This window comes from Doryrhamphus excisus, unplaced genomic scaffold (assembly GCF_037039965.1).
Source record: "Doryrhamphus excisus strain RoL-2023G ecotype Guam unplaced genomic scaffold, RoL_Dexc_Guam_v1.1 HiC_scaffold_24, whole genome shotgun sequence".
Taxonomy (NCBI): domain Eukaryota; kingdom Metazoa; phylum Chordata; class Actinopteri; order Syngnathiformes; family Syngnathidae; genus Doryrhamphus; species Doryrhamphus excisus.
The window spans coordinates 7,593,919-7,615,000 of NW_027621862.1; the positions used below are offsets into that span (position 1 = coordinate 7,593,919).

Sequence of the window (21,082 nt, forward strand, 5' to 3'; positions counted from 1 at the left end):
TCCAGCTCTTCCTGGAAGAAGTCTGTTTGACTGAACTCTTTAAACGGCATCTTAGGGTCTGTCAGACCTTCTGCAGCAATAAGAGTATCTGACTGGGCCTTGTTGATAAAAGTCATGTGTTGATGTCCCATCCGCTTGATATTTTGAGGTGGTGAAATAACCATAGCTGCAGGCAGTGTCACGACAGGCACAGCAGTGGTAGTGCTTAGCAACTACCAAAGCTGCTGTGTATGTTGCAGTTTCTCTGGGCTGGTATTTAGTGAAGATGATGTGTTGAGAAATTTACTGTTGTGTTTTATGTATTTAGAAATGTGCAATTTTGTTGGATGCAGCATGCTGTTGGGGTCTTTGCTAGTGTTTATCTAGGAGATCATCAATTGTGGACTTCATTGGAGTCGGCCAGCGCTTGTGGTCCAACAGAAATACCCTCCCTCCAGTCTTCACTGGTCCAGTTGGGGCAGCAGTTGGAGAAGTTTGGATGGGCAATCTTTTTTGGGCTCTAAGCAAATAAAACTATGAAAAACACATTTGTAATTTGGTTCAAACAAGATGCAACTATGAGAACAAAGGGACACATGATTAAGTTTTTACCTGGCTTTGCTTTGGCTGAAGCTCAGTTAGAGAAATTTCACAAATAATTATAACATACAAATAACTGTTGCTAATGCTAATAGGTATACTATGTGTAATAGGTATACTCCGGTTCAGTGTCAGGTTCAAACTCCTGTGACAACTTGTAAAAACACTTAAATACAGAAATACAGAAGAGACAGACAACAATATTCAAAGTTACTCGCAGCGAGGAGACCCAGTGACATGCCGCTGCACTCTGAATATGCAGTTCACACTCCTCTCCTTTTATTCTCTTTCGGGGGTCCCTACTACATGGTCGTGCAACTCTAAGGGGGGTGGAGAAGGCAGTTGCACGAGCTGTATTTGTTTGTCTATGTGAGTGTGTATGTATGTGAGAGCAATTACTTTTAATGTTTTATGAGTTCTTATCTTGACACATTCTTGCAGGATTAACATGAGCATCCGCAGGGTCGCTGTTGGCGCATCCAGGCACCTCCAGGACCTGGGGGTCGCTGGGGGTCTCTAATCAGGGTCACAGGAACATTCCTTCTTCAGCACATTCAAACACTTTCTATTGTCTAAGCAAATGGATATAAGGGTGATAACTAACAAAATAATACTTGTATATACACTTTATTCTAACAGGCGGTCGTAAATAGCGAACAATAGCGGAAGTGGCACCGCCACACCACGAACACCCACATAAAAACATGAAAGCAGAGCAGTTCAAAGACAAAATATTTAGAAGTATTTGTGCTGTTTCACTTTTACTGTAGTTTACCATGTTTTTGTGATGAAACCTGGGATTGAACCAGGGACCTTCAGATAGTCAGTCGAACGCTCTCCCAACTAAGCAATTTCAGCTGCAAAGGTGTTCCTCTGCTTTTTCTGTCTGGACGAAATGTGGGGGTAGGATGAAGCTGCGTCTGTGCCACATCTGTGGCTGTGTACGTGGTCCAGTGTGTTCTCATCTTGGGTTGGAATGTCCCCATGCTGGTAACGGGTGGGGAATACAAACCGTTTGATGAGGATAAGCGGTACAGAAAATTGGTGGAGTTCACTGGTTGAAGTCTCCAGCTACCATAAAAACGGTCATGGGCCACGAGCCTGTTCTGAATTCCCCTTTGGCCAATCGACACCACATCAACTCAGCAGCAGTCCTCGTTAGTATAGTGGACAGTATCTCCGCCTGTCATGGCGGGTTTTGATTCCCCGACGGGGAGTTTCTCCTTTTTATGTCACGTTGAACCTTGAGCAGGGCTGCGTTTGCAACAACCAGTCGGGTAAAACAAACCCTTCTCACTCGAACAAGACCTCTCTTAATCTTCTTCTTAAGGTGTTCAGGTGTCTTGCACAATCTGACAGCCTTTTGCTGCCAAATCATTCCAGTAGTGGATAATGGAGCTGACCAGGAAAATGCCAGCTGTGGGATTTCAACCAGTGCCTCCCGAGCGTAAGGAACCTTAATCTGGCGCTTTCGATCCACCCTCATCCACCCAACCTAAAATGGTGCCCTGATCAGGAAAAAACTGTGACCTTGTGAGGTTTGCTGACAACAGAGGACACTCAAAAGGAGCCGCACAAAGCAGGGTACTTGTACAGATGTTAGCAGCAGAGTGGCGCAGCGGTAGCGTGCTGGGCCCATAACCCAGAGGTCGATGGATCGAAACCATCCTCTGCTATGGCTGTACTCTTTACGTGTCCTTTGAAGAGCTTGCAGATGTACTGTCTTTGTTCCTTAGCTGACCTGGTCCAGTAAAGAGTTCACGCTTCCTTTACTGATGTCCTCCATGCATTTATTGCTCTCGAGTGCATTCACATGCCAATGCGGGACATTGAAGCATCGTGAAACACCCTAACTGTCCTCACTGGTCCATCGTCACTCTTATGGCCAGTTTCTGTTCATTTCGGGGAACCTCCTCCTCTTTGACGATCACCACATCTCCAACTTGCATGTTTCTTCTTGGCGTATGCCATCTTTGTCTCAGAGCAATGTTGGTCAGATACTCCTTCCAGAACTGTTCCGATAAATATTGCACTTGTCTCCATCTCATTGTAGTATACAAGTCCATCCATCTATCCATTTTCCTCCGCTTTTCCAGGTCCGGGTCGCGGGGGCAGCAGTCTTAGTGGGGAAGCCCAGACTTCCCGGTCCCCGGCCACCGAGAGGACACCAAGGCGTTCCCAGGCCAGCTGTGAGACATAATCCCTCCAGCGTGTCCTAGGTCTGCCCCGGGGCCTTTTCCCGGAACACCTCACCAGGGAGGCGTCCGGGAGGCATCCGGACTAGATGCCCGAGCCACCTCTACTGACTCCTCTCGATGTGAAGGAGAAGCGGCTCTACTCTGAGCCCTCCCGGATGACTGAGCTCCTCACCCTATCTCTTAGGGTGAGTCCAGCTACCCTATGGAGGAAACTCATTTCAGCCGCCTGTATCCGAGATCTCATTCTTTCGGTCATGACACAAAGCTCATGACCATAGGTGAGGGTGGGAACATAGATCGACCGGTAAATTGAGAGCTTTTTAACCACGACGGTCCGGTACAGCGACCGCATTACTGCCAAGGCTGCGCGATCCGTCTGTCGACCTCACGCTCCCACTTTCCCTCACGCGTGAACAAGACCCCAAGATACCTAAACTCCTCCACCTGGGGTAGGACCTCATTCCCTTTTCCGACTGAGAACCGTGGCCTCTGATTTGGAGATACTCAAATTTGGAGTCTCATCCCAGATGCTTCACACTCAGATGCAAACCGTCCCAGTAAATGCTGAAGGTCACAGCCCGAAGAGGCCATAAGAACCACATCATCTGCAAATAGCAGAGATGAGATTCTAAGGCCCCTGAAACAGACTCCCTCAACACCTTGGCTGTCCATGAAAATTTAAAAAAAAACTGGTTCTTGGGACATGGAATGTCACTTCTCTGGTGGGGAAGGAACCTGAACATGTGCAAGAGGTTGAGATATTCCGACTAGACAGTTGGACTCACCTCGACCCACAGTTTGGGTTCCGGAACCAAACTCCTCGAGAGGGGCTGGACCTTGTTCTACTCTGGAGTTGCTGCAGGGGAGAGGCAGCGAGCTGGTGTGGGCTTAGTAATAGACCCCCGGCTTGGTGCCTCTGTGTTGGAGTCAGCCCCGGTGAACGAGAGGGTAATTTCCCTACGCCTTCGGGCTGGGGAAAAGCTCCTGACTGTCATTTGTGCGTAGGCGCCAAACGGGAGATCGGAGACTACAACGCCCATGTGGGCAATGACAGTGTGACCTGAACGGGCGTGATTGGGAGGAACGGCCTCCCTGACCTGAACCCATGCGGTGTGATGTTATTGGACTTCTGTGCGAACCACAGTTTGTCCATAACTAACACCATGTTCAAACATAGGGATGTCCATAAGTGCACTTGGCACCAGGACACCATGGGCCTCAGGTCTATGATTGACTTTGTTGTTGTATCATCAGACCTGCGTCCGCATGTTCTGGACAGGCAGGTGAAGAGAGGGGCTGAGCTGTCAACTGATAACCACCTGGTGATGAGTTGGATTAGATGGCGGGGGAGGATGCTGGACAGACCTGGTAGACCCAAACGAGTAGTGAAGGTGTGCTGGGAACGTCTGGCAGAGTCTCCCATTCGTCGAGTCTTCAACTCTCACCTCTGGCAGAGCTCCACCTGCATCCCGGGGGGATGCCAGTCGTGGCGGCAGGCCCCGAACCGGATGGTGGATACCAGAGGTCAGGGCCGCCGTCAAGCTGAAGAAGGAGTCCTATCCAGCATTGATGGCTTGTGGGACTCCGGAAGCAGCTGACAGGTACTGTCAGGCCAAATGGTTCGCGGCTCCGGCGGTTGTCGAGGCAAAAACTCGGGTGTGGGAGGAATTCGGTGAGGCCATGGAGCACGACTTTCGGTCGGTTCTGGCAAACCATCCGGCGCCTCTGAAAAGGGAAGCAGTGCTCAGTCCACACTGTTTACAGTGGAGACGAGGCCTGCTGACCTCGACTGGGGATGTAGTCGGATGGTGGAAGGAATACTTTGAGGCCCTTCTCAATTCCACTGACATACCTTCCATAGAGGAAGCAGAGTCTGAAGCAGAGTGTCTGACAAGTCCTCCCTGACAAATTTACCAGGTAGTCAGAATCAGAATCAGAATCCGAAATGGTTTTATTGCCGGGTATGATCAAACGCATACTCGGAATTTGTTTTGGTGAAGTAGGTGCAGACACATCTATTAAAAAATGAAAATACAAAATATACAGAATGCAGTAAAAGTATATGTACACAGTCTGTTTTTTGTTTGTTATTCCGGAAGTGCAGTCTGATTGTTTTTCCTAAGAGTCCAAACTGAGCGTTAATTTAACACATATAGAGTGTCAAAGTGGCAGGATGAGGCAGAGGTGGGGTGTGAACAGTGCCAGGGGGTTCCGGGCCTTGTTGATGAGGCTGACAGCAGATGGGAAGAAACTGTTCTTGTGGCATGAGGTTTTGGTCCTGATGGACCGCAGCCTCCTCTCAAAGAGACTGTATCCGGGGTGAGAGAGATCGGCCACAATCCTTTCTGCACGCCTCAGGGTCCTGGAGGCGTACAGATCCTGGAGGGATGGAAGATTGCAGGAGGTGAGGATGGACTCAATGATGGGGGTGTAGAAGTGCACCATCATTGTCTTTGGCAGGATTAATTTTTTCAGCTGCCATAGGAACGTAGGAAGTACATCCTCTGCTGTGCCTTCTTGATGAGGGAGCTGATGTTCGGCTCCCACTGGAGGTCCTGGGAGATGATGGTACCCAGGAAGCGGAAGGACTCCACAATGTCAATCGTAGAGTCACAGAGGGTGATGGGGACAGGAGAGGCTGAGTTCTTCCTGTTGTCCACAACCATCTACACTGTTTTTAGGGTGTTGAGCTTCAGGTTGTTCAGGTTGCACCAAGTCGCCAGATGGTCAACCTCCCACCTGTAGGTGAACTTGTCGCCATCAGAGACGAGTCCGATGAGGGTGGTGTCGTGCGCAAACTTCAGGAGCTTGACAGACTGGTGACTGGAGGTGCAACTGTTTGTGTACAGGAAGAGCAGAGGAGAAAGAACACAGCCCTGGGGGGATCCGGTGCTGACGGTTTTTGTATCTGAGATGTGTTTGCCCAGCTTCATGCACTGTTTCCTGTCAGACAGGAAGTCTGTAATCCACCTGCAGGTGGAGTCAGGCATGCTCAGCTGGGAGAGCTTCTCCTGGAGCAGAGTTGGGAGGATGGTGTTGAAGGCGGAGCTGAAGTCCACAAACAAGATCCTAGCATAGGTTCCTGCGGAGTCCAGGTGCTGGAGGACCAACACACCGAGGCAGCCGTCTGCGGCGCCATTTTGGAAACACGTGGTGGCATGGGAATAGATGACTACATGGTAATCAGGTGGTTAGGTGTCAGTGGTTCCAGACACATGGGTTGTTTACATTGTCCACAGTAAGAGGGTGATTATTCACAACAGACATGGCTTCATAAAGAAAGGTTCTCAAGGAACTGTCATTCAACCTGCCAGCACTGTTTGCTAGGACTGAAATGAGCATGCTTCTGATGGTTCTGATCTGGCGCTCCCAAACACCTCCCATATGGCTTGCATTTATGACAAAGTTGCATTGCTTGTCTGCCAGGTATTCTGTTACTCTTTCTGTGTTTATTTCCTTTAGTGACTTTTCCATTTCATTTTCAGTTCAAACTAAGTATGTTCCTTGATATGATCGGATGTGCCAAACAGCACCTCTGATGGCAATGAAGCATCTTAGGGCATTGATGAATGAGTCAGTGGTCATGTCCTCGAGCATCTCTATGTGAACACCTCCAGAACATAGACAAGTGAATAGTAGGCCGTACTGTTTTTGTTCTTTACGCCCTTGTTTTGTGTGAAAGGGGCCAAAACAATCCATGCCACCATAGGTAATTGGTGGGGAAGGCTCAATGCGGTCTTGAGGTAAGTTAGCCATCTTTTGTTCCTCCGTCGCTCCTCGAGCTTTCCGGCATGAGATGCACTGTTGACTATGTTGAGCCGCTGCTTTGCTCCCTCCCACGATCCAGTAGTCAGTTAATTCAAGAACCAATATAGTTCTGAGAATGGACCTTAGCTCAAATGGCATAGCACTTGCTTTGCATGTGAGAGGTAGCGGGATCGATTGCCTAAATTCTACAAGGAATGCTTTGTTTTATTGGCTAATTGTAGGCCATTCGCCATAGCGCACTCCAAGGTTACAGAGGTCAAAGGTAAGCTTATATTCAGCAGCACAGTGGCGAAAGGTAAATGTATGTGCATTACCGTTTCCACAGGTTCCCGATTGGTACAACCCGGCATTAATACCTCTTAGTGTAATTCTACCTTACTGGTGGATGCCTTCTTCTGGCCGATCCTCAGGGCTGACCTCTGGTGGTGGTGCGGTGGACCCGGCGTGAGTGATAGGTTACCGACCGAGAACATGACTGGTGTTTGTGCCCCGATTTCTTTCCTTCCTCCAATAACAGTATTGTTAATTGATGTGGAGCGCCTATAGTGCTACTTCCGTAGGGTCTCACCTCATGCCACCGGACGCCCTGAGGACCAGACAAGGTGTGTAAACCCCAACCTGACGTACACTGACGCCATAGGTGCCCTTGGATAGGTTTTTCTTGTGGTGGTGTCCTGTTGGTTATGAGGGCGGGGTGTTGTTGACGGGGGCTTTTGTTGTTCCTTCACGGTCCGCATTCTTTGCACTCGGGGTCTAAATTTTGGGTAGAGGACAATGGGGTCGCCGCCCCCATTGATCTGCTTCATGCAGTCACGGTGCGTGAGAGGTTTGCCACCGCTTTGCTTTGCCATGCTGTTTCCTTGACCGACCTTTTCCAGCCTTGCTGGGGGTGCTTCGCAGTTGATTGGGTTGTGCGCTGTTGGTTATGGGGCCCGATGGGTTTTCGCCGTGGGCTTTTGTTGTTCCTGGAGCAGATGGGGTGAACCCATGACCTTGGCTTTATTAGCATCACGCTCTGACCAACTGAGCTGACCGACCACAGGACACCACTGCATCAAATGTTTCCAGCTCAAATCGACTAACTCATCCTTAACGGACCGCATTCCCCGTGCCATGCTGTTTTCTTTACCTTTCCCTGGTGGGTTGGTGGCCTTGATGGGGGTGTTTCGCAGTTCACTGGGTTCTGTGCTGTTGGTTATGGGGCCGGGGGGCTATGAGGGGTGGGGTCTTGTCGATGGGGGGTTTTGTTGTTCCTTCACGGTCCGCATTCTCTGCACCCGTGGTCTAAATTGCTGAGGATAATGGCGTCCACTGCCTCCATTGATCTGCTCCTTGCAGTCTTGGTGACCGAGAGGTTTGTTGACGCTCTGCTTTGACATGCTGTTTTCTTTACCTCTCGAGGGTGTTTCACAGGTGACAATTGACACTTTGGTCTCCCTCCCTTGTATGAACATTTTTACCCATTGGCGAACTGTTTTTGTGTCCGTGCCAGATGCACAGGATTTCCTTTTCTACTAAAGGCACCATTGTCAAGTTTGCATGCTTCGCAGGCCCAATGCTTTAGTTGGTCAAATTACATGCTTAGAAAAGAGGGGCTCATTGGTTCCAATTCCAGCAGTCCTCTACTGGTATTTCCATGACTCTGGTTTTTATACTTTTTATCAGAGGTCACGTTGAGGTACAAAGACTGTTTTCAGGAGAAATGCCACCCTGACCCTCCAGAGTCCACTTTTTAAAAGGCATTCATACACTCTGCGTTTTGTTTTCCATGTGGTTATTATGTTTTGTTAGTCCAGATTAACAGCCTAGTTATTTGTGTCAGTCCCAGGGACCATTTCTAGACCCTCGTGTGACACTTGTGTTGGACTCTTTTGGAGAGCCCTTGCATTCCTCCCAATTGGTAAACCCTTTGTATCGGTGCCAAATACATACGGGATTCCCCACCTGCTGACCAAATGACACACGACAAGTGGCGTTGTCTCAACGTTGCAAGCAGTTAATGTCTAGAAGAGTAAAGGCAGCATTGCCGGGGTTACTTGCTCAGCTGGCGATGTGGCTTAGCTGGTGAAAGTGCCTGTCTAGTAAACAGGAGATCCTGGGTTCAAATCCCAGCAGTGCCTGGTGCGTGGTCCGTGAACCTTTGGCAGCTGAATTTTGATCCACGTACCTCTTTTTGTCACTTGCCCTTCAAAAACGACAGCTGACATGATTGTTGTGGATCCCATTACGCCAGAAGGTGCTAAATCCAAAGAGTATGACATTGTGATGTTTTGTCATTCAGCGCCACTTTGCATAGGCTCAGCCACTTGACAGTTTAATTTTTTCTCCGACAGTGTTTCCCCATGTGGCATTGGTTGTTCAGTGGTAGAATTCTAGCTTGCCAATGCAGTGTCAATTCCTGGCTAATGCAGTGTCTCTCAGCTTATACTTTTCTTTATAGTTCATGTGAAAAAAGTACAAAGGCTCTTTTTCCTGCGAATGGGCAGAACTCAGAATGACACCTGAAAAGTAACAGTCCGGACCACCTGAGAGTTAAGGCGGACAGCACTTGAGTATTTGCAAATTTCTGTCAGAAGTAGAAACTTATTGAAACCTTACTGCAGTGATGCTGATGTAGTCTCTGTGCAATGGTCAGTGCGTCGGCCGGGCCGCGCGTGTGTTGTTGCCCTTTGCTGCCAGCCAATCAGGATGCGAGACAGATGTCAGACAAGCAGAGAGACTTTGGAGAAATGAAGTCAGGTATTTGAATCCCGTCTAAGCCATCAGTCAAGTCACAGTTTTCTTCTCCACAATATTATTTTTTCCAATTAATCCCTATATCATTACAAATTATCAGGCTTATATTGATACCAGTGCTTGAAATAAAATACAAAATCAATGCAATGTAACAAAGAATATTTATTTATCAGGTTGCCACACTCAAGAACACTCTCAATAATAAAAAACAAATAATAATCTACATGTAAGCAGTTATGAATAATGAACATACTACATATTGTTCACTTATTTTGCCGCCTTTGTTTCTCCTTGTCATAGAAAGGAGAGGCCTGGAAATCCCTCCAGTTCCCAAGTAGATGTACTTCTCTGAAGCCAGCGTGGATGCGGGGGCTTTTCCAGCCCTGCTTCAGCTGCATCCTGCAGAGGCACTTTCGGACAGGGGGTGGAGGAGATTCCTCCCCCTTTCTCTTCTTCTGCTGTTTTTCCTCCACCCTCTTTCTTGTCTCATCCACCTCTCGCTGGAAGAAGTCTGTTTGACTGAAATCTTTAAACGGCATCTTAGGGTCTGTCAGACCTTCTGCAGCAATAAGAGTATCTGACAGGGCCTTGTTGATAAACGTTGTGTGTTGCTGTCCCATTACCTTGATATTTTGATTTTGGTTGGCCACAGCACAGACATGGTTTTTGTTTGAGTTTTGTTGACACAGGAGGTGGTTGCTGCTGCTCCAACGGGGTATGAGCAGGTGGTGGTGGTGAAATAACCATCACTGCAGGCAGTGTCACTACAGGCACAAGATGCAACTATTCCAACAAAGGGACACATGATTACGTTTTTACCTAGCTTTGCTTTGGCTGAAGCTCTGTCAGGTTCAAACTCCTGTGACGCATGTTTAAAAAACACTTAAATACAGAAATTCAGAAGAGACAGACAACAATATTCAAAGTTTCTCGCAGCGAGGAGAGTGAAACCACATACCCAGTGACATGCCGCTCCACTCTGAATATGCAGTTCACACTCCTCTCCTTTTATTCTCTTTCGGGGGTCCCTACTACATGGTCGTGCAACTCTAGGGGGGGGGGGGGGTGGAGAAGGCAGTTGCACGAGCTGTATTTGTTTGCCTATGTGTGTGTGTGTATGTGAGAGCAATTACTTGTAATGTTTTATTAGTTCTTATCTTGACACATTCTTGCAGGATTAACATGAACATCTGCAGGGTTGCTGTTGCTGCATCCAGGCACCTCCAGGACCTGGGGGTTGCTGGGGGTCTCTGGTCAGGGTCACGGGAACATTCCTTCTTCAGCACATTCAAACACTTTCTATTGTCTAAGCAAATGGATATAAGGGTGATAACTGACGCTATGCTTGTTCCGTCTACATTTTATTCGAACATGCGTGCAACCGGTCCTTTAGCTTGTCATGCCAGAAGTGCCCTCCTCCCCTACGAGCGCCCTCTGGCATCGCTTCTCGGCCTTTTGGCTAAGATCAAGTGTAGTATCTGTTCTTATCAGTTTAATATCTGATATGTCCCCCAACAGGGGACTAAATATTAAATTGCTTTTTGGAACAGGGAGCTGCGATTGGGGCTTGCGCCATCCGCTCCACGCATCGACCTGGTATTGCAGCCCTTCCAGGAACGGTGCACTTCTCCTTCTTGTGTAAACAGCAACAGCAGACTCTGGCAGGGTGCATCTTGTGGATGGTGCTGAAAGAAATGCACAGAACGTGCTCACGTTTGGTGCCCCCTGAGCAGTAGTTCTGCAGAGGAAATGGCTCGTGGTAGCGGGGCACTGTGTCTGCGCACTCCGTGGACCCCACTTCCCTCGCAGCAGCCGGTCTCCAGAGGGTGTCAGCCACTTTTTGTCAGCCTTGCCTCCTGCAGTCTCCCACCGGCTCCTGATTCTCAGGTTTCGTGCGCGCTTCCCGGGGCCCTGTGAGTGTCGCATTGATCAACTGCTGGATGGAATCTGACACAATGATCTTGTCTGGTGGAGGCCTTCCAAGTTTCCTCCACAAACCAGTGGCATAAGGGGCTTTTCCGTCTTCCGTTTGGCTTCTCAGGGTCGGGTTTGGTGGCCCTTTGTGTGTTGGATATGACAAAAAAAGCAAAAAAAAACCCACGTATGGATATGTACATGTTAGGCTCTTTTACTTTCCTAGCCTTGTCTATGTGTTTTGTATAAAGTAAATCACTCTAGTTTCTATGTGTTTTGTATAAAGTAAATCACTCTAGTTTCTATGTGTTTTGTATAAAGTAAATCACTCTAGTTTCTATGTGTTTTGCAGGTGGATCTGCTCCACCAACATTAGAGCTGCTACGGTTTTCAGGTCCAGGGCGAAGTTCTTAAATAATGACCGACCTCAAAGGGCATTTTGTGATTGCATGTGTTCTCGTCACGTTCTACTTTTGTTCCTTTCATGTGTGTTCTACCTACAGTCCAAGTGACTGACTATGAATTGATACAGCCTACGAGAGGGTAAGTATAATTTGAATACATTCTTTTGAATGGATGAAATGGTGAATGATGTTTGCTCACTAACGCCGGAAGCATGTGTTTGCAGTGAGCCATTGTGCTTCTCCTGCTCTAGTTACGGTTAGACTAGACCATCACAAAAAAGGTCTATTTAATTATTTAAAAAGCCAAACCAAGTAGTTGAAGTAGCAAATGGCAGTTTGTTGTGAGTGACTCTACTAATACCCCTGAAACGCCAATATTTCAATCAATCTGTCTTTCATCACGTTTTCTCCGGTTTTAGACACAGAACATGCACCGACTGGCCCAGATGCACCAGAAGATGGTAAAGGCTTTAAGTGATGTTTGACCATTTCAATCCAAACTGATTTACACTCACGGTAAAATGCACCACCGCCTCTTTCCTTGTGTAGCACCAGCTGTGCTGCCTCCAAAGATTCCAGTGCCTTTCCCACGGGAGTTGATGTTTTTGCTACCAGAGAAAACAAAGACCAAAGAAGAGACCCCACAGCCTGCCCCAGGTGAGTGGTTAACCTTTCTATGTGACTGACTGCACCTGATATTAATATAATTATTAACACAGTGTACATGTAATTTGGTTTCATTTTAGAAACTGCATGTGCTCCTGGGAGTCCTGTAGCCTCCACTCTATCTGCATCAGAGCCACAGTCTGCACAGAGACCCCACAGTAAATAACACAGCAGTATAGTGTCACATTAAAAAGGGTGTCAAAATTCACATGTGCATGTCTGTTTCCAACTAGACCAACCACCAGTCCCACCTACGGCAGTCCCACCTGTGGCTGATATCAACAGTCCTCCACCTCAACAGTTTCTGTCATTTGACCAGGAGGTCAATAAGTGGAACTGCACACACCAGCAGAAAATATGGATGAAGTTGGAACTGGAGTCCATGGGTCTGTGACCAGGCTCCCGCCCTGTCAACAACCCTATGAAAACCTTCTCCCTGTGGCGCTTACCTCCCCAGCCTGAGCTGATTGACAGTATTTATGATCTGCAGTCCTCAAAGTATTTTCATCTTCACCCCTTTTTCATCTAAAAGCCGGAAAATGACTACTTGATGGGGCAGCTAAAAAACAACTACACCCTGCCGTGCTCTGGTGACTGTTCTCAGCCACGTGTTGTCTCTGCTGGAGTCGGGAGACCGCGAGTGATTGTGGGCCTCACTGGACAATACTACCTGCTCTCCTCCCGGCTGTGCTGTAAGAGCTGCAATAGGAGGTGGTATTCCGACAACCCGCTCTGGCTGGAAAAGCTTCCCAAGAGGTTTACCAATCTGTTGCCAGCGTTACTGACTTACAAGAAGGCCATCTGTAAGTCAGTACTGGGTGAGTTGAGACGGACTGGAAAATCACCCACAGACATGGCAAATCAGGTCAACGAGATGTTGCATCTCAAGTATGAGCATGCCAACCTGGCCTATCTCCTGTGCTGCCAGAATGTGATGGATGGAGAGGCAGGAACTTATGGCGGCCAAAAGACCATCACTCAGTTCCTTCGGCAGGAGTGAAAACCGGAGCCTTTTGGGGGCTACAGTGATGCTGATGGCTGGAACGGGGTCTCTGTGTCTGCCCACTACCTCACCGACTGCTTGCTGCATGAGTTCCGGAACCAGAAGGACACCATTCAGCGGATGCTGCAGGGTACCTTTGGACAGGCTCAGCTCAGACCACACCCGGAAAGTGGCCAAGAAAGTCACCTTTCACCTGGTGTCATGTCGTCATACGCTATGATGAATGAGAACTGGATGATCCTGTCCTGGGTCATGGTGCAGTCTGAGACGGACAAAACCCTGCAGCTGATGCACGAGGGTCTCTCAAACCGCTACAACAGGGCTGGCATTGAGAAAGCCCAGTTTCAGTGGGTTGACAGGTGAGACTTCATCACTTTAACCAGAAATGTTTAATCAAAAATTAACTCTATTAAATGTCATTATTTCATATGTTATTTGTGTTTCTCAGAGATTGCTGCCCACCGTTCAGGGTTGCAGAGTCTTCTGTGGAGGAACATCTCAACTGGGATGCCTGGCAAACAACTGATGCAATTGTTACTGAGGCCACATCTGGGAACCTGTTGAATACATGTGCATCAAGAACCTCTTACAACAACAGTATCGTCATCAAGCTGGACTTGTTCCACTGTATGCGACGGCTTCTTCGTGAGTGTGCCTCAGAACATCACCCGTTATACGGCACCTTCGCACAGTTCCTGTCGGCTGCCTTCTCTGTGGTGGACAAGGAAGACCTGCAGAGGCTCCAGGAGGCATACGTCTTCTGTGGCATCCAGCCTGCAAATCCCACCAAGCAGCATATTCGTGAGCACTGCAGGATAAAGATTCCTTCGCCCGGGACGCTTATTCAGAGAGTGGAAGGGGTGTTGAAGCACTTTCACCTGACCACAGATCCGAATGGCATCCCTCTTTATAAGCCCTCCATGCTAAAGAGATGGAGGATCCAACGAGTCCACATTCTGCGCGGTTGCCTCAGTGATCCTGAGGTGGAAGGGGGCATACTGTACCGCCATGGAGGAACGATACAGTTAAACCACGTGCCAGGTGAGTGTGCAGCAGTCCCCGTCTGGATCCCCATCAGAGGCACATCGCAGCAGGAGGGCTACCACTTCCACCAGGCCAAATGGGTGACCGGCACGCAGGTCTCCCCAGAGCTGTTCCAGGCCCAGGCCATGACAGGAGTGTGTCGCTGGAATTATCAGCGTCTGCTGGACCTGAAACTGCCAGGCGTTTCTCTCCCGCCTGTTTTCGACCCTGCACTGATATGCTCCCTGAATGCTGTTTCCAGACGGGTCTTTGGCGAAGAAAAGTACCCTGCTCTTCGTCTGGCAGCTGAAGACACCGGGGAGAGGTTTGGCCTGGAGTACAGGGAGCCAGAATGTTGTCCGGTCCCTTTAGACTGGGACAAACATAAAACCAAGAAGGACCCCGGCCACGCCACAAGTGCTCCTTCTCCAGGCATCCTGTCTGATCAGGGAGCAGACCCAGTGCAGCCTTCCTCCACACCTCCCACCAGGCTTTTCAGCTTTGTTCCCCACTCTGTTCACCCTCTTCAAACTGCTACTGCGACTACGTCTAGTCATGTGGCCCCTATCCCAGCATCTGACTTGGACAATAAAGCTTCTGTTACTGAGCTTCAGCCACAGCCAGGTAAAAACTTATCTAAACTAACCCTTGTTGCATCTTGTTTGACCCAAATAACAAATGTGTATCTCATGGTTTTCTTTGCCTAGAGCCCACAAGAAGATTGCCCATCCAATGTTCTCCGACTGCTGCCCGCACTGGACCAGTGAAGACTGGAGGGAGAGTATTTGTGTTGGACCACAAGCGCTGGCCATCTCCAATGAAGTCGGTAATTGACGAGCTCCTTAATAAACACCGCGGGCAGGAGGACATGATCAAGCTTGTGGTTCGGGAGTATGGCACTCTTGTCCACAAGTCCAGCAAAGACCCCAACAGCATGCTGCATCCAACATCAAAATTGCATATTTCCAAATACATAAAACACAACAGTAAATTTGTCAATACATCATCTTCACTAAATACCAGCCCAGAGAAGCAGCAACATACACAGCAGCTTTGGCAGTTGCTCAGCACTACCTCTGCTGTGCCTGTCGTGACACTGCCTGCAGCTATGGTCATTCCACCATCACCACCACCACCACCACCACCACCACCACCTGCTCATACCCCATTGAAGCAGGAGCAACCACCTCCCGTGTCAAAAAAAACTCAAACAAAAACATGTCTGTGCTGTGGTCAACCAAAATCAAAATATCAAGGGGATGGGACATCAATACATGACTTCTATCAGCGGGGCCCTGTCAGATACTTTTATTGCTCCACAAAAGTGTTCCAAAAATATGGTGCAGAAGGTCTGACAAACCCCAAGATGCCGTTTCAAGAGTTCTGTCAAACAGACTTCTTCCAGTGAGAGCTCGATGATACAAGAAAGAGGGTGGAGGAAAAACAGCAGAAGAAGAGGAAGAGGGAGGAATCTCCTCCACCCCCTGTCCGAAAGTGCCGGTTCTGGTAATTATCAATACCACATGGCTTATCGCTTTTAATGGAATGCAACAGTTTTCCTACCTCATCTACACTTATCCTCTTAAATTGAAAACTACACAGTTTATCCTACACAATATTGTTCTTTATCTGACAGTCTACCATCAACATCTATCATCTGATCTCTAATCAAATTTATTTTATTAATAAAAAGATATTGCTGCTCCCAGTCAGGTAACTGACATTTGGACAGGTTTTGAGTGGAGATGGGATTTGTCTTGGTCCTCGGTCGAACGGTTAGGGTCATTCATAAGCGCTATCTGCCAACTGCTGTCATTCTGAAGCGACTGACGACATAAATACGAATAAAACCCGTCAATAAATGATGGACTTGAGTTTCTGGTAAGTACTACACAAGAAGATAAGGTGCTCAACTGGAGAAGGGAGTGTGGACTGGGTTTAGGGTTAGACCAATACTGTATTTGGCATAGAAATTGGGGCTCAGATTAGTGTTTGGTACTTGGGAACAATAAATCAAGGACTGGGTTTCTTCACTATTACATGACAAGAGACTAGTCGAGAGAACGTAGCCAGGATTAGGTTTGGGGTATTTGTCTGATGCTGAGGGACAGATCCTGGACTCATTTCCGATCCCAACATCTCTTCTACAAAAAAGCACTTGACTTCTTGGAGAATGCAGGCATCGATCCCGCTCCCTCTCGCATGCAAAGCGAGCGCTCTACCATTTGAGCTAATTCCCCAACCATCACAGAGTTGACAGAGAAGGTTCAGTCTCATAACTATTTTGGTTCCTTTGCTGGAGTACGTCAATTCCGCAGCTGACCGAGTTTCTCGGGGAACACAAGGAGCGAGAGGTTCAGTCATCACTGGGAACTTTGGAAGTGTAGTCACCTTGAGTCAGGTCTGCTTTGGTGAACTTCAGAGGCATCATGACCAGTCTGCATCAAAACATTATCTGAAATCCTGTGGCAGGTTTCTGGCATTGATTCTTAATTCAGTTGCCATCCCTGATAGATGGTAATGGTAATGGTAATCATGCCCGCGTGGCAGGCGAGTCTCTTTGCTTGTCTGACGTCTGTGTCGCACCCTGATTGGCTGGCAGCAAATGTGAACCACCAATGCCACGTGGGGACACACTGTAAGAGAAAAAAAATCAACTGTCAAGTGGATGAGCCTCTGCAAAGTGGCGCTGAATGACAACACATCACAATGTCATACTCTTTGGATTCAAGCACCTTCTGGCGTAATGGGATCCATAACAATCACGTCAGCTGTGGATGCAACGTCAATTCGTTCTTGAAGGGCAAGTGACAAAAAGAATTACATGGTTCAGAAATCAGCTGCCAAAGTTTCACTGAGCAAGCACCCAGGCACTGCTGGGATTTGAACCCAGGATCTCCTGTTTACGAGACAGGCACTTTGACCAGCTTAGCCACAGCGCCAGCCGTGCATCTGGCACCAACACAAAAACAGTTCGCCAATGGGGAAAAATGTTCATACAAGGGAGGGAGTCCAAAGTCCAACACATGCGTGAATTGAGAGTCCCTGGGTGGGCTCGAACCACCAACCTCTCAGTTCACAGCCAAACGTGCTGAGCAATTGCGTGACAGAGACTACAACAGCATGACTGCAGTCAGGTTTCACTAAGTGCTGTCCACCTTAACTCTCGGGTGGTCCGGTCTGTTACATTTCAGGTGTCATTCAACTGCAAAGATCCTATTTGAAGGCGACGCAGGCCAAACTAGACTCCAGCAGAAAGTGTCAAACAGCGCCCTCTGCTGTCAGGCAAGAGCAGAAACCATAAAAAGCTTACACCACCTGGTATTCCCAGGCGGTCTCCCATCCAAGTACTAACCAGGCCCGCCCCTGCATTGCTTCCGAGATCGGACGAGATCAGGCGTTTTCAGGGTAGTATGGCCGTAAGCTGCCAGGTCAACTGAAAAGATCCTATTTGAAAGTGACGCAGGCCAAACTAGACTCCAGCAAAAAGTGTCAAACAACGCCCTCTGCTGTCAGGCAAGAGCAGAAACCATAAAAAGCTAACAGCACCTGGTATTCCCAGGCGGTCTCCCATCCTAGTACTAACCAGGCCCGCCCCTGCTTAGCTTCCGAGATCGGGCGTTTTCAGGGTAGTATGGCCGTAAGTTGCCAGGTCAACTGAAAAGATCCTATTTGAAGGCGACGCAGGCCAAACTAGACTCCAGCAAAAAGTGTCAAACAGCGCCCTCTGCTGTCAGGCAAGAGCAGAAACCATAAAAAGCTTACAGCACCTGGTATTCCCAGGCGGTCTCCCATTCAAGTACTCACCAGGCCCGTCCCTGCTGAGCTTCCGAGATCGGGCGTTTTCAGGGTAGTATGGCCGTAAGCTGCCAGGTCAACTGAAAAGATCCTATTTGAAGGCGACGCAGGCCAAACTAGACTCCAGCAAAAAGTCTCAAACAGCGCCCTCTGCTGTCAGGCAAGAGCAGAAACCATAAAAAGCTTACAGCACCTGGTATTCCCAGGCGGTCTCCCATCCAAGTACTAACCAGGCCCGCCCCTTCTTACCTTCCGAGATCGGGCGTTTTCAGGGTAGTATGGCCGTAAGCTGCCAGGTCAACTGAAAAGATCCTATTTGAAGGCGACGCAGGCCAAACTAGACTACAGCAAAAAGTGTCAAACAGCGCCCTCTGCTGTCAGGCAAGAGCAGAAACCATAAAAAGCTTACAGCACCTGGTATTCCCAGGCGGTCTCCCATCCAAGTACTAACCAGGCCCGCCCCTGCTTAGCTTCCGAGATCGGATGAGATCAGGCGTTTTCAGGGTAGTATGGCCGTAAGCTGCCAGGTCAACTGAAAAGATCCTATTTGAAGGCGACGCAGGCCAAACTAGACTCCAGCAAAAAGTGTCAAACAGCGCCCTCTGCTGTCAGGCAAGAGCAGAAACCATAAAAAGCTTAGAGCACCTGGTATTCCCAGGCGGTCTCCCATGCAAGTACTAACCAGGCCCGCCCCTGCCTAGCTTCCGAGATCAAACGAGATCGGGCGTTTTCAGGGTAGTATGGCCGTAAGCTGCCAGGTCAACTGAAAAGATCCTATTTGAAGGCGACGCAGGCCAAACTAGACTCCAGCAAAAAGTGTCAAACAGCGCCCTCTGCTGTCAGGCAAGAGCAGAAACCATTAGAAGCTTACAGCACCTGGTATTCCCAGGCGGTCTCCCATCCAAGTACTAACCAGGCCGGCCCCTGCTAAGCTTCCGAGATCAGACGAGATCGGGCGTTTTCAGGGTAGTATGTCCGTAAGCTGCCAGGTCAACTGAAAAGATCCTATTTGAAGGCGACGCAGGCCAAACTAGACTCCAGCAAAAAGTGTCAAACAGCGCCCTCTGCTGTCAGGCAAGAGCAGAAACCATAAAAAGCTTACAGCACCTGGTATTCCCAGGCGGTCTCCCATCCAAGTACTAACCAGGCCCGCCCCTGCTAAGCTTCCGAGATCAGACGAGATCGGGCGTTTTCAGGGTAGTATGTCCGTAAGCTGCCAGGTCAACTGAAAAGATCCTATTTGAAGGCGACGCAGGCCAAACTAGACTCCAGCAAAAAGTGTCAAACAGCGCCCTCTGCTGTCAGGCAAGAGCAGAAACCATAAAAAGCTTACAGCACCTGGTATTCCCAGGCGGTCTCCCATCCAAGTACTAACCAGGCCCGCCCCTGCTTAGCTTCCGAGATCGGACGTTTTCAGGGTAGTATGCCCGGAAGCTGCCAGGTCAACTGAAAAGATCCTATTAGAAGGTGACGCAGGCCAAACTAGACTCCAGCAAAAAGTGTCAAACAGCGCCCTCTGCTGTCAGGCAAGAGCAGAAACCATTAAAGGCGTACAGCACCTGGCATTCCCAGGCGGTCTCCCATTCAAGTACTAACCAGGCCCGTCCCTGCTTAGCTTCCGAGTGCTGACGAGATCAGGCATTTTCAGGGTAGTATGGCCGTAAGCTGCCAGGTCAACTGATAAGATCCTATTTGAAGGCGACGCAGGCCAAACTAGACTCCAGCAAAAAGTGTCAAGCAGCGCCCTCTGCTGTCAGGCAAGAGAAGAAACCATTAAAATCTTACAGCACCTGGTATTCCCAGGCGGTCTCCCATTCAAGTACTAACCAGGCCGCCCCTGCTTAGCTTCCGAGATCGGACGAGATCGGGCGTTTTCAGGGTGGTATGGCCGTAAACTGCCAGGTCAACTGAAAACATCCTATTTGAAGGTGACGCAGGCCAAACTAGACTCCAGCAAAAAGTGTCAAACAGCGTCCTCTGCTGTCAGGCAAGAGCAGAAACCATAAAAAGCTTACAGCACCTGGTATTCCCAGGTGGTCTCCCATCCAAGTACTAACCAGGCCCGCCCCTGCTAAGCTTCCCAGATCAGACGAGATCGGGCGTTTTCAGGGTAGTATGTCCGTAAGCTGCCATGTCAACTGAAAAGATCCTATTTGAAGGCGACGCAGGCCAAACTAGACTCCAGCAAAAAGTGTCAAACAGCGCCCTCTGCTGTCAGGCAAGAGCAAAAACCATAAAAAACTTACAGCACCTGTTATTCCCAGGCGGTCTCCCATCCAAGTACTAACCAGGCCCGCCCCTGCTTAGCTTCCGTGATCGGACATTTTCAGGGTAGTATGCCCGGAAGCTGCCAGGTCAACTGAAAAGATCCCATTTGAAGGCGACGCAGGCCAAACTAGACTCCAGCAAAAAGTGTCAAACAGCGCCCTCTGCTGTCAGGCAAGAGCAGAAACCATAAAAGGCTTACAGCACCTGGTATTCCCAGGCGGTCTCCCATCCAAGTACTAACCAGGCCCGCCCCTGCTTCGCTTCCGAGATCAGACGAGATCGGGCGTTTTCAGGGTAGTATGGCCGTAAGCTGCCAGGACAACTGAAAAGATCCTATTTGAAGGCGACGCAGGCCAAACTAGACTCCAGCAAAAAGTGTCAAACAGCGCCCTCTGCTGTCAGGCAGGAGCAGAAACCATAAAAAGCTTACAGCACCTGGTATTCCCAGGCGGTCTCCCATCCAAGTACTAACCAGGCCCGCCCCTACTTTGCTTCCGAGATCGGACGTTTTCAGGGTAGTATGGCCGTAAGCTGCCAGGTCAACTGAAAAGATCCTATTTGAAGGCGACGCAGGCCAAACTAGACTCCAGCAAAAAGTGTCAAACAGCGCCCTCTGCTGTCAAGCAAGAGCAGAAACCATAAAAAGCTTAGAGCACCTGGTATTCCCAGGCGGTCTCCTACCCAAGTACTAACCAGGCCCGCCCCTGCTTAGCTTCCGAGTGCTG

The 21,082-nt window shown here is 48.9% G+C and overlaps 1 protein-coding gene, 11 non-coding genes and 7 pseudogenes across 12 annotated transcripts in view; 3 read left to right on the forward strand and 16 right to left on the reverse strand.

The window, feature by feature from the left end:
• The first annotated feature begins 8,591 nt into the window (after window positions 1–8,591).
• Window positions 8,592–8,665, forward strand: trnat-agu (transfer RNA threonine (anticodon AGU)). Its single transcript has one exon. It is a non-coding gene; the product is annotated as a tRNA-Thr (tRNA).
• A 2,055-nt stretch (window positions 8,666–10,720) lies between these two features.
• Window positions 10,721–10,911, forward strand: LOC144896970 (U2 spliceosomal RNA). The gene has a single exon (XR_013626550.1). It is a non-coding gene; the product is annotated as a U2 spliceosomal RNA (small nuclear RNA).
• Window positions 10,912–13,118: 2,207 nt separating this feature from the next.
• LOC144895238 (uncharacterized) overlaps window positions 13,119–21,082 on the forward strand; it is a 110,276-nt gene continuing 102,312 nt past the window's right edge. The window contains exons 1-4 of the mRNA XM_078788649.1: window positions 13,119–13,246; window positions 13,292–13,627; window positions 13,717–14,915; window positions 14,999–15,277. Coding sequence (XP_078644775.1) covers window positions 13,119–13,246; window positions 13,292–13,627; window positions 13,717–14,915; window positions 14,999–15,277 — 1,942 coding nt within the window. The remainder of the gene's footprint in view (window positions 13,247–13,291; window positions 13,628–13,716; window positions 14,916–14,998; window positions 15,278–21,082) is intronic.
• trnat-cgu (transfer RNA threonine (anticodon CGU)) lies at window positions 17,160–17,233 on the reverse strand. The gene has a single exon. It is a non-coding gene; the product is annotated as a tRNA-Thr (tRNA).
• LOC144895813 (5S ribosomal RNA) lies at window positions 17,598–17,716 on the reverse strand. The gene has a single exon (XR_013626321.1). It is a non-coding gene; the product is annotated as a 5S ribosomal RNA (ribosomal RNA).
• On the reverse strand, window positions 17,829–17,937 carry LOC144896052 (5S ribosomal RNA; annotated as a pseudogene).
• Window positions 18,050–18,158, reverse strand: LOC144896367 (5S ribosomal RNA; annotated as a pseudogene).
• LOC144896224 (5S ribosomal RNA) lies at window positions 18,271–18,379 on the reverse strand (annotated as a pseudogene).
• On the reverse strand, window positions 18,492–18,610 carry LOC144895595 (5S ribosomal RNA). The gene has a single exon (XR_013626099.1). It is a non-coding gene; the product is annotated as a 5S ribosomal RNA (ribosomal RNA).
• On the reverse strand, window positions 18,723–18,841 carry LOC144895852 (5S ribosomal RNA). The gene has a single exon (XR_013626358.1). It is a non-coding gene; the product is annotated as a 5S ribosomal RNA (ribosomal RNA).
• On the reverse strand, window positions 18,954–19,072 carry LOC144895747 (5S ribosomal RNA). The gene has a single exon (XR_013626255.1). It is a non-coding gene; the product is annotated as a 5S ribosomal RNA (ribosomal RNA).
• Window positions 19,185–19,303, reverse strand: LOC144895533 (5S ribosomal RNA). Its single transcript, XR_013626036.1, has one exon. It is a non-coding gene; the product is annotated as a 5S ribosomal RNA (ribosomal RNA).
• Window positions 19,416–19,524, reverse strand: LOC144896575 (5S ribosomal RNA; annotated as a pseudogene).
• On the reverse strand, window positions 19,637–19,755 carry LOC144895740 (5S ribosomal RNA). The gene has a single exon (XR_013626248.1). It is a non-coding gene; the product is annotated as a 5S ribosomal RNA (ribosomal RNA).
• On the reverse strand, window positions 19,868–19,985 carry LOC144895734 (5S ribosomal RNA). Its single transcript, XR_013626242.1, has one exon. It is a non-coding gene; the product is annotated as a 5S ribosomal RNA (ribosomal RNA).
• LOC144895904 (5S ribosomal RNA) lies at window positions 20,098–20,216 on the reverse strand (annotated as a pseudogene).
• Window positions 20,550–20,668, reverse strand: LOC144896131 (5S ribosomal RNA). Its single transcript, XR_013626412.1, has one exon. It is a non-coding gene; the product is annotated as a 5S ribosomal RNA (ribosomal RNA).
• Window positions 20,781–20,889, reverse strand: LOC144896370 (5S ribosomal RNA; annotated as a pseudogene).
• LOC144895936 (5S ribosomal RNA) overlaps window positions 21,002–21,082 on the reverse strand; it is a 119-nt pseudogene continuing 38 nt past the window's right edge.